This window comes from Cetorhinus maximus, chromosome 24, assembly GCF_964194155.1.
Source record: "Cetorhinus maximus chromosome 24, sCetMax3.hap1.1, whole genome shotgun sequence".
NCBI lineage: Eukaryota > Metazoa > Chordata > Chondrichthyes > Lamniformes > Cetorhinidae > Cetorhinus > Cetorhinus maximus.
In genome coordinates, this window is record NC_135902.1 from 39557804 (window position 1) to 39570022 (window position 12219).

General features: G+C 41.9%; 1 protein-coding gene across 1 annotated transcript in view; it reads right to left on the reverse strand.

Moving 5' to 3' along the window:
• Nucleotides 1-713: 713 nt before the first annotated feature.
• The window catches only part of sirt7 (sirtuin 7), a 32518-nt gene continuing 21012 nt past the window's right edge, over nt 714-12219 (reverse strand). The window contains exons 7-10 of the mRNA XM_078571090.1: nt 11449-11685; nt 10351-10431; nt 5922-6028; nt 714-4256 (exon numbers count right to left, since the gene is read on the reverse strand). Coding sequence (XP_078427216.1) covers nt 4088-4256; nt 5922-6028; nt 10351-10431; nt 11449-11685 — 594 coding nt within the window. The 3' untranslated portion in view covers nt 714-4087. The remainder of the gene's footprint in view (nt 4257-5921; nt 6029-10350; nt 10432-11448; nt 11686-12219) is intronic.

The window sequence follows — 12219 nt, forward strand, 5'->3', positions numbered from 1 at the left end:
CATTCAAGGTTGGGTGTTCTCTGTGGACAGCAGCTGGCCAGAGTTAAATGATGCAGCTGTGGGACATTTTTCCATGATTTCTGGTGGAGATTGGGCTACATCTTTAAAAAAAAGTTACCCTCAGGAGATCAAAGAGGTGGAGGCCACATTAGGGTCAATAGCACACGGTCCATGGACGCAGCAAGCTTAGTGGGCCAAATGGCCATTTCTCGTCCAACACTGTTTATGCCCTTCATAGTCTATTGTTCTCATCAGTTACAAACTATTTACCACCATTTAAAATTCCACAACCAATGGGAGAATATTTTCCTATAAATACCTTTTATCTTCTCTAGATTGTTATGAATAATTTATTTTCTCCCATTGTATTGTCTGTGGTTCTGCATCCTGGTATTATGCTGAGAGCACAGGTCAATTCTTACTGACATCTTTATAGCTACTATTAATGCCAGTTAATCAGGAGAAGAGAGACTAAAGCAAGGCCCATGTTGGGAACCCTGCCAAAAATCAATCCCAACAGGAAGCCCGATTTTAACAGCTCACTATCTAGGTCTAGGAAGTAGTCAGGTTTGATTAACTATCTCCGAAAAAAGATTAACATCATTACACAAAATGGCATAAACGTCACTATCAGGCAGCAGATTCCACAGTTTGGGTAGAATTTTTACTGGCGATAACACAACTAATTTACACTGAACAATAAGAATGCAGGCTTTCCATTTAGGACTGTTTATTTAAAAAATAATTACAGTTCTGTTGTAATACGATTGACAACTTATATCAAATAAAGTGCAACCACAGATGGGTTGTTCTATACAAGTGATCATCAATTTTATGCTTGTTCATCTTCCAGTAATATGAAGGAGATTTCTCACTTCTGTAACATGAAATGCCATTATGTAAAGTTCTGTTTGGGACTCCATAGACACACAGCACTCAAAGATATTAACCCTGTATGTGTAACGCAGACATATGTGAGGCAATCACACGACTAGTGACACACAAGTAGAGAACAACCCAGGTGTTAAATTTACAACCACATGTTTGAACCTCACTATTTTTTACATGTTTAAAAGCATAGGCTGATGTTGCTGGAAAGCTGAACAATTTTCTTGTTTACATCACATAACATTACAAAACATTAAGAATATTTGAAAGAAGGCATAAGACAGTGTTCAGGATTTAAAAAAAAAAACTATTATAAGTCAGTCCAAGCCCTGTGCTCACAAATCTGTCAATTTTGTTTTTTTAATTTTGACCCGGAAAAGCCATCCCTGGGCTTAATTCACTCAGCATTATTAGATGTAAGAACGAGTTTAGTGACTGCAGAATGTTTTAAGCTTACAAACAGAAAAAGCCCAGGCTCAGTCAGATAAAAACAGCAGCATCTTTTAACAAAATATACATTCTCACACTCATACGCTGCCAGGAATCTGCCACTTAATCTGATACTGACACTCAATGCGCTTATTCACTTCCAGGATACCGCCACTCAATCTGTCCATCCAATGTCAGGATACACCACTGAATCCACTGCTTTTACTTCAGATTTCCAGTATTTTACTTTTGTTTTACCGTTTAATCGATTCATTCACTTTTAGGATACTAACAGTCAATTCGTTCATTAACTGTCAGGATATGAACACGCAATCTATTTTACAACTAAAAAAATACCCGTTTTTATACATGTCCTTACACGGTTTTGGTGTTAAAACTGATTTAAGTTGTATTAAAAACAAGCCACAACATTCAGTGTTGTCTCAAGGCTGACAGATTGATCCTGAAACACAACACACTTTTTTTCATTCTCTGATTTAGAACAAAGGAGGTCTTGTGGCGCAGGGGGAGCATCCCTATCTCTGGGCCATAAGCTCTGGGTTCAAGTCCCACTTCAGGACTTGATGGTCACTGAAGGTGCATTTATAATGTTGCCAAACAGGTTGATTATCAGCCTGTCATTCCTTCTGTTACACTTGAAGGCAGGCGGAAAAGAGCAGGATGGTTCTTGGTCAGCCATGCTGCAGAAAACAACGGCTAACCACTGTAGTACTTTGCTAAGCATAATCATGGACCAATCCAATGGAAGTCCATGGTCACCAACACCCTCTTAGGGCATGGTACCTGAAGGAGGAGCAAGATGATTCAGAACAGAATGAAATAAGCTAGAAAGCTGAGAAAGACCTTTGGGAACAAACCCTGTTAATGACATAATGACATTAGACTCCAGGCAATCACATAGTTGGACTCTAGGATAAATACCAGAACTTTCACAGCAGCTGCCAGTCCTTTTGCATGTATGCAAAGTAATTGAAGTCTTGGCACTCTTGACTTTCCCGAGAACAAATGAACTATTTCATTAAAGAGTCCATCTTTCACATTTAGAACTATGATCCAATGTCAGCAAATTGCATAACTATAAAATGTTTTGAACATTTGTACAAGGATTATACTTTTCCCTGATAGGAAGTTATCTACATTCAATATTACATTAAAACTTCAGCTGATTAATAGGTGGAGCTCTACATGTTGCAATATGTATAATCCATATTGTTTACAGCCAGACAGTGTATTGGGTACATTAGGAAACTGCAGAGCAGAGGAAACCAAGGATTATATTAGGGTGGGATTGTTTCAGGATCAATCCATCGGTAGCCTAGCTTGCAGCATTACAATAAACTGTAAAGCAACATATTAGAGGGCTCCAACAATGAGCAAGAGTAGTAAATCTAGAAAAGCAACCAATCATTAGAAAAATCCCTGTGTAGAAGAGGTGGTTTTGAAAATTCTTCAAGAAGTAGTCCAAATATGCAATATAAGTAAACAAAGACATACAAATGGCATTGTAAATTGAATATTTCCTAGTGCAAAATATACTCAAAAGCTTTATTTTCTTCTGTGGTTTCTCTAACTTTTTCAAAATTTAAGTTAAATCTTTCAGAGCACCAGCAGAGCTACAGACAGGCTTATCCTGCTTTGATGCCATTACTGAAGATGGAAAGTGGCTGATAATCAGTGCTCTGCAGACAAAATTGAAATTTTAAAAACTGAAATTTGGCACAAGCAAACGCATTTACAAAAGCTATTTCAGCACACAGCTACCATTTCTGCGTTTAATGTCAACATTTGATATCACTGGAACTGGTTTGCATTTTCTTAAGAATCAAGTAGCTGATTTAACAGGAAGTCACAAATCAAGGTTGGTGAGAGACTTTTTTCAAATTATCTGCTTTATAAAAGGAAAGGTTACAGAAATAGGTCTAGAATTTCCACTTGGGCTACCCTGGCTTGTGGGCGTAATTTGAATGGCGTGCACTGGGAACGTATTTGCAAACCTCAGTGGTTCCACACTTGTCTCCAGCACTTTCTACTGGGCATTGAATGGAGGTCATTTTCAACTTCAGAAGGGGAGGAAAACTTGTGACAATTGTCTGTTCTCTTGTCTTGTGTTCTCATTGCAGGAAACCAAGGGCAGAGTGCACTAAGCAGCAGTGTAAGCATACCCAGAATGTGTGCCTTGAAATTAAACTTGCCCGAAAATAGATGTGAAAGATCAACTGTTTTAACCAGGTGCATTGTTTCACTTTCCATACTGCAATAAATATGGGATGCACCAGGGAGGTACTGCTTTATTACAGGTAGCAAGTGGACCCAAATCATATTCAGCTGCTTGTCAATGCCTTTTGGCCAAAGTACTTCAACTCTCCCTGTTTGCTGTACCTCTTACAGAACCTTTAGTGGCCAAACCTCAGATGTCACGTGATTTTAAACCAGGTAGCCCACTAAGTTTCAATTGTTTGAAACTTAGCAGCCCAATTAATATTGTGGCACCCTGAGGGCTCGCATTAACAGACTAGTTCAAATCACAAGCCAGGATGGGCGTTCTCGAACAACCTAAGATGCAAAATGGAACTCCTAGTCATGCAGCCAGCACACAGCCCACTGAATCAGCATTATGCAGTATTGGCATCAGAGTTTGCAGAAATCTGGCATTAGCTCTGCTCCTTCCCCAAGGTAACGGAGGTTGCATGAGGAAGGAGGGAAAATTAAAATCAGAAAAATGTAAACAATGACAATCAGCGTTCCCAGTTTAGATTTTCTTCTTTCTTCTGCCTTTTGCACAACCTTTTCCATACCAACCGCCGGAGACAGCGGAACCCACACTTCCTGGACTGTCCTTGGTTAGTAGTTTGCGGCTATGACTGTCTTCTTCACCTGGTCTCAGCTGAGTAGCTAGGCTGAAAATAGGATCTTTGGACCTTAATGGGAATCAGGCATCACAGTGAAAGTCATTCTGAGATATTAATGGATAAAGATTTTGCAATCTATTCTCAGCAACTATACTTCACCAACAAAAGATTATAAAAGCCAAAATAAAAACAGAAAATGCTGGAAATACTCAGAAAAAAGCCACCCGCCTCCCTGATAGCTCAGCTGGTAAAGACAGGGTGTAAATGGGTGATGATGGTCAGCTCTACAATAACTTCATCGTAGGAGCATGGCCACTTGGATGGGGGAACGCTGTGAAACGGCAACCCTTCAGGAATAAATGTCTCCAATTGAAGAAGTGAGAAACAGGGAGAAAACTGGCAACAAATGAAATTTGGGATGCTTGCATGCGATTGAAAAATAGGAAATCCTACAACTAATCAAGTTTAGTCTTTCCATTACAAGTATAATTTACGAAATTACCTCTTACACTGTCTGAAAATTCACAATGGGTTGAATTTTACAGAGATTGGGGGGGGTGTGTGTGTGTAGTGCTTGCGCCTCCCCACCACCCGTTACAAAAGTCAGTTTCAAACCAACCAACTTAAAAAATGGCTGCCCCACCAGCAATAACACGCTTCGGGCAGCCCTAAACAAACAGAGGGTGGGACTTCTGCCCCTGGGCGGGAGGAAGTCCCACCCTCCAGGACTGCTGGCCAATCTGACTGGCTGGCAACTCTAGTAGTCCCAGCAGCACCAGAACACAGTTCTGGCAGGAAGGGATTGGGCACCCTAGGGAGGGGGTGGGGGTGGAGGGGGAGGCCGGGCAGGGAGGCACAAAGTGGGGGTGGGGGGAGTATCAGCTTGGGGGGCGTGCCCCCAATGCTGACAGGGCACTCCCAAAGGATGTACACCCACTCCCCCACTTCCTGTTTTTTAACCAGCTGTGTTTAAAAAACGGATGTCTAACTCTTGCCCGCTTGCCCACGCCAACCATATTATGGCACGGACAGCGTAATATTTTAGTCAATTTGCTTGTTAACGAGCTCAATTGCCCATTCATTTTTTTTAAAATGGCGGACAGACTGTTCATTTCAGTGCCTGCCCACCTACCATATTATGAGGAATGGGTCAGGGCAGAAGGCGGTGAGGTATTTCATGTGCCCACCATCCCGCTGAAAACAGATGGGTTGGTGGGGGGGACCGTAAAATCCAGTAAAATAGTTTTACATAAAATCTGAAAAAGCTTTCGTATGTGACAGCTAATTGTCACAGAGCCGAGGAGATATTAAAAGGGGGTGACTAAAAGCTTGGTCACAGAGGTGGTTTTAAGGAGGGGCTTACAAGGAGCAGAGGGGTATAGAGGTTTAGGGAGGCAGTTCCAGAGTTTAGGGTCTAGATGGCTCACATCATGGCCACGACTGGTAAGACAGAATGTCAGTGGGGAGCAGGAACACAGCAGGCTAGAGTTGGGGGAACTTGGACATTACAGCATTGTAAAGCTGGAGAAGGTCATAAAGATAGAAAGGGCCAATGCCAAGAATGGATTTAAAGCAAAGGTCTTTGCAAAAGAAGCAGTTCAATAGTGGAGATCAGAACAGATCAGAGAGCCAACAGCACAGATTTTGTGGGTGGAAGGTTTTATATGGAGGAAGAGGTTAAATGAGGACTGGAGGGCAGTGGAGAAGCAGCAAGGTGAAATTTCCATCCTATACCTGTCATAGTGTGGAATATCAAGGTGAAGTTCTTCCAATAGCAATTGCATGACATCATCGCATTTTGCGTGGATCTTCAGTGTAGCTATATCATCCTTTGGTGTCCACTGCAAAGGATAAGGAGGGAGCAACAAATTACAATTTACATTGATTTACTGACTTTAAAATCAAAAAAAATCCCAAGATGCTGTGAAGTTGTTGGGAAGAATAAAACAGGAAAGAGGTGTTTCTTGGAAAGCAACAGATGATATAGGAGAGAAGGAGCAAGACAAAGAATTTTAGAAGGGAGTTTTGGACTATGAGGGTGGGGGGGGGAAGGGGTAGGCAGAGTTGGGGGTAGGGGAGGAGGGTTAGGGCAGGGTGGGGGTTGGCTACAGGCCCTGTCATTAAAGATACATTAGAAGGTTAGGGGAATGCACAGTGGACCAGAGTTGGAACAATGGGACTGCAGACTCAGACATAGCATCTGAGAAGATTTCAAAGCTAGAAATGAGCAGGACTCTGGAAGGATGTGAAAATTGTGAAGCTGGTCCACTGAGACATAGGAGACAATGGGATTGACAATAACTAGGGTGATAGACAGACAGCTTTTCTTCTGGACAGGATGCAAGTGCTGGAATTTGGATGACTGACTTTATGTAGGGTGGAAGCCGACGGATGATAGGTGTGCTAGAGAAATCTGATAGTGACAAAGGTTTTGATTGATAAGAGATGTGTGGTTTGAAATTCGGCTCAAAATATAACAGGGCAGTAAAGTTACATATCATCCAAGTCAGCCTGAGTGGGCATTCAAAATAGGAGATAGACCTGGGTCTTCTCTTGATCTTTTCATTGAGAACTGTCAGCGTGACATTAGTTGTCTCAATTTCTCTGCTCCTCTCAACCACTCTAACCTGTCTCTCTCTGAACTTGCTGCACTCCGTTCTCTCAGGTCCAACCCTGACATTGTCATCAAACCTGCTGACAAGGGTGGTGCTGTTGTTGTCTGGCGCCTGACCTCTACGTCGCAGAGGCTGAGCGTCAACTCGCAGACACTTCCTCCTACCTCCCCCTGGACCATGACCTCACCACTGAACATCAAGCCATTGTTTCCAGGACTGTTACTGACCTCAACTCCACTGGAGATCTTCCTTCCACAGCTTCCAACCTTGGACGGCACACTTCTACCTCCTACCCAAAATCCACAAACAGGACTGTCCCGGCAGACCGATCGTGTCAGCCTGTTCCTGCCTCACGGAACTCATTTCTTGCTATCTTGACTCCATTCTCTCTCCCCTTGTCCAGTCCCTTCCCACTTACATCCGTGCTTCCTCTGACACCCTACATCATATCAACAATTTCCAGTTCCCTGGCCCCAACCGCCTCCTCTTCATCATGGACGTCCAATCCCTCTACACCTCCATCCCCCACTGGGATGGTCTGATGGATCTCCACTTCTTCCTCGAACAGAGGCCTGAAAAATCCCCATCCACCACTACTCTCCTCCGTCTGGCCGAACTTGTTCTCACACTGAACAATTTCTCCTTAAACTCCTCTCACTTCCTCCAAATAAAAGGTGTGGTTATGGGTACCCGCATGGGCCCCAGTTATGCCTGTCTCTTTATGGGGTATGTGGAACATTCCTTGTTCCAGTCCTACTCCAGCCCCTTCCCACAACTCTTTCTCCGGTACATCGATGATTGCTTCGGTGCTGCTTCATGCTCTCGTCTGGATCTAGAAAAATTTATTAATTTTGCTTCCAATTTCCACCCCTCCATCATTTTCACATGGTCCATCTCTGACACTTCCCTTCCCTTCCTTGACCTCTCTGTCTCAATTTCTGGTGATAGACTGTCCACCAATATTCATTACAAGCCTACCGACTCCCACAGCTACCTCAACTACAGCTCCTCACACCCCACTTCCTGTAAGGACTCCATCCCATTCTCTCAGTTCCTTCGACTCCGTCGCATCTGTTCTGATGATGCCACTTTCAAAAACAGTTGACAGGGCCCTCAACCGTGTCCGGCCCATCTCCCACGCATCCACCCTCACACCTTCCTCTCCCTCCCAGAACCATGATAGGGTCCCCCTTGTCCTCACTTATCACCCCACCAGCCTCCGCATTCAAAGGATCATCCTCTGCCATTTCTGCCAACTCCAGCATGATGCCACCACCAAACACATCTTCCCTTCATCCCCCCTGGCAGCATTCCGCAGGGATCGTTCCTTCCGGGACACCCTGGTCCACTCCTCCATCACCCCCTGCACCTCAACCCCCTCCCACGGCACCTTCCCATGCAACCGCAGAAGGTGCAACACCTGCCCCTATACTTCCCCTCTCCTCACCGTCCAAGGGCCCAAACACTCCTTTCAAGTGAAGCAGCATTTCACTTGACTTCCCTCAATTTAGTCTACTGCATTCGTTGCTCCCAGTGCGGTTTCCTCTACATTGGAGAGACCAAACGCAGACTGGGTGACCGCTTTGCAGAACACCTTTGGTCTGTCCGCAAGCATCACCCAGACCTCCCTGTCGCTTGCCATTTCAACACTCCACCCTGCTCTCATGCCCACGTGTCCGTCCTTGGCCTGCTGCATTGTTCCAGTGAAGCTCAACGCAAAATGGAGGAACAGCACCTCATCTTCCGACTAGGCACTTTACAGCCTTCCGGACTGAATATTGAGTTCAACAATTTTAGATCATGAACTCTGTCCTCCATCCCCACCCCCTTTCCGATCCCCTCCTTTTTTTTCCAATAATTTATATAGATTTTTCTTTTCCCACCTATTTCCATTATTTTTAAATGTGTTTCCATCCATTGTTTTATCTCTACCTTTTAGCCTATTTCGATCCCTTCCCTTCACCCCACCCCCACTAGGGCTATCTGTACCTTGCTTGTCCTGCTTTCTACCCTTAATTAGCACATTCCTTAGATAATATCACCACCTTCAACACTTCTTTGTCCTTTTGTCTATGACATCTTTTGGCTATCGCCACCTATCACTAACCCTCTATTCAGCTCTACCCCCCACCTCCCTTAAACCAGCTTATATTTCACCTCTTTTCTATTTTTACTTAGTTCTGTTGAAGAGTCATATGGACTCGAAACGTTAACTGTGTTCCTCTCTGCAGATGCTGCCAGACCTGCTGAGTTTTTCCAGGTATTTTTATTTTTGATAGACCTGGGGGACTTGGGCTCCAATTTTGGAGCTGGGGCTGAATTTCAGTCTTGCCAATGTTGCAAGAAATTCTGACTCATCTACTAAATGAAGCTAGACAGAGAGACCAAAAGCACAGTGAAAGATGAGATATGGGGGTAAATCAAGGTAGGAATCCTAGTGCACACCAGAGAGTATGATACAGTTAGCACAACTCTGTGTGCCAATCTGCTAGTGGTAACAGCATTTAAATGTAATCAACAAAATGAAACTTCCTGGTGTAAAAATAAACAGGATTGGATTCAAACATGAATATATTCTGCTGCTTAAAGTGACTATGCTTAATTTACAGAAAGGCAGATCAATCACAAAGCCCACATCTTCCTCACAAACCACAGAATTTTACTTTGTCACCTCAACACAAAAAATAGAAACCATCTCAAGGATCCTCAAGAGGAAGTTAGACTCGGCATGTATTAAAGTCAAAATTTTAACTCATTCTGAGGCCCATTTAGGTGATTTTTTTTTAATCCATTACAATGCACCACAGGTCATGTCATTTATTGCTGACAGGCTTCATTTCATGTATAACTGGGTGCCAGGTTCCTGCTCTTCTGAGGCTCATTTACAATTTCAACTATAGCAGCGGACACATAACCAGTCTTAAAACATAAAGCCACTGTCATATAAGCATGTTTTTGAAAAATCGAAGTTGGAAATCACTTTTAAACTCAACTAATCAGAGGGGCATCTAAAGAAAGAGAGATAATACAGCTTAATACAGTGTAGGATATAGTACATAATAAAAACAGAAAATGCTGGAATTACTCAGCAGGACTAGAGGCACCTGTAGAGAGAAGCAGAGTTAACAACTCAGGTCTGTGACCTTTCTTGAGTTCTGATGAAAGGTCATTTCAGATTTACATCATCCGCAGTATATTGCTTCTGTGTTATTGTAGGATATGATACATAGTTGTTATGTTACTGGATAAATAATCCGGAGTTCTAGATTAATAATACAGAAAATGCAAGTTCAAATCCCACCATGATAGTTTGAGGATTTGAATTTCATTTTAACAAAGTCTAGAAAATAAAAAGCTGGTTCCAGTAAACAAAAAAAATTACAATACTTTGGTTTGCTAATGTCCTTTATAGGGAAATAAACCAGCTGTCCTTATCCAGTCTGATCTATATGGGGGACAAGGTCCACACCAACATAATCAACTGTTAAACTGCTTTGTGCAGTGATGCCTACATCACAAGAATGAATAAAGAAAAAACTGCTTCTTACCTGTAGATTTACTATGTACAGCTTTGGCCTTTTGTGAGGTACCCTGCTCATGCACCAAAGACATGCATACTTTTTAAGAACCTGTAATAAGAAAAGTGTTGTTTTGAATAAAAATAATTTGATGGAACTTGCTCACATTTTAATATAAGAATTCATGCAGAATAATTCAGATTGGAAGAAAGAGAGAAATGTGAAGATATTTACATAATAAAGAAGCGGTTTCAACAACTATGGGTCAGCAATGTGAACTGGCAGAATGTCCTATCTGCTAAAATCCAAACATGTCCAGCCAAAACCCAATGTACATGTTCTCCAATTGTTGGAGCAGAATATTTATGGATATTGGATTTGGGTGTCTAGTATTGCCCTCACTGAGAGGGTTTGGACACTCAAAGGTTCCAGAGGTTGATGCCCACAGAAACCACAAAGATGGTCAGCGTTGGAAAATTAAAGGTGGTATATGGTACTATTCTCAGATTCGTGTTAAGCATACTGTTGAAGCAGAGTGTTTCAATCTACAGCCAACCTAGTCTGGAATTAACTGGTGCCAAAAGTGAGGGCAAAAGGTTGAAAAGCTTGCAATCCTTAGCAATGATATTCCTCACTTGGATGAGTGCAAAAAAAAACTGCGTAGGGAAGGATGATCACTTCACTATCTGGGACCAGTGAATAAAAAGATCCTGTACAGTCAAAGTAATGTCGCTGCATCAATACAAAATACAAGACATTGAGCTTTAAGCTTGTTTCTATTTTTTTAACTTTGTTTTGTACACTATTACAACCATGCAGGATATTGCTTCTTAGCCTTTAGACATAAGAATTATGAGAGGTGCTGTTCTCAAAGGTTTAAATCTTTTAACATGGTATTTCTCCATTTTCAAAAGGTTATTAATTTTGAATTAAATGGAGATTACTGTAGATTCCATAGTCCCTTATTCGTAACTTTACTTATCTTTTATAGCCAACAACATAAGAAATTGCTAGAAATTCTTATCTACACAAAATGTACAATGGGGTGTGGCTTGACTATTTCAAAAGCAACCAAAGTCCATTCGTATCCTAAATGACAAAGGAAGTTTCTGAAAAACAATGCTTAACCTTTAAACTGGATCCGAGACAAATGATGACATCAGCTTTCTTGGCTGCCTCAGCTGCTCCTTTCCAGTTCAGTGGCTGCTCCAGTGTTCCCTTTTCCCCAAAGTGCACAATTGTGTCTCGCAGTTCACTGCCACACTTGTGGCACTTTCTTCCAGTATTGTGTCTGTGTAGTGATGTGCGTTCAGTAACATCAAACAGACGAATGTATTCTCGGTTAGGAGAGCAAAATGTGCAAACCTGCGAGAAGCATATCACCATAATGAAGTGAAATGTTGACAGTAATTAATCATCATCTGTATTGATATCAGGGAGAAAAAAACCCATTCTAAATATATATATAAAACACTCTTAAAATAACCTAGCCACTGATTTACAGAAGGACTTATAGTTCTGTGAAAGCCTTAGTGTGGAAAAGTGCCTGGCCTCTGCTTGGTAACTGCTCACATTGGCAGGATTGAAATCAAGAGCTCATCACAAGTTATTTCATCATTTCACAGTGCAACGCATTGAAACATTATAATGTTAGGTAACCATCTTTGGTAAAAATTGGCAAGTAAAACTACTACAGTTATAATGTTTCTTTTGTTATTAATTTTAAATTTTGTGACTTTTTACTTTGACAGTCAAAAACAAGTGTAATTCTAGTACATAGAATTTCCAACACAGAGGCTGGTATTTATACACCAGAAGAGATTCCTCCCAATTTGCACCTAATATCCCACTATTTCTTTCTCCCTTATGTATTAATTGAGTCTCCCTTTAAATGCGTTA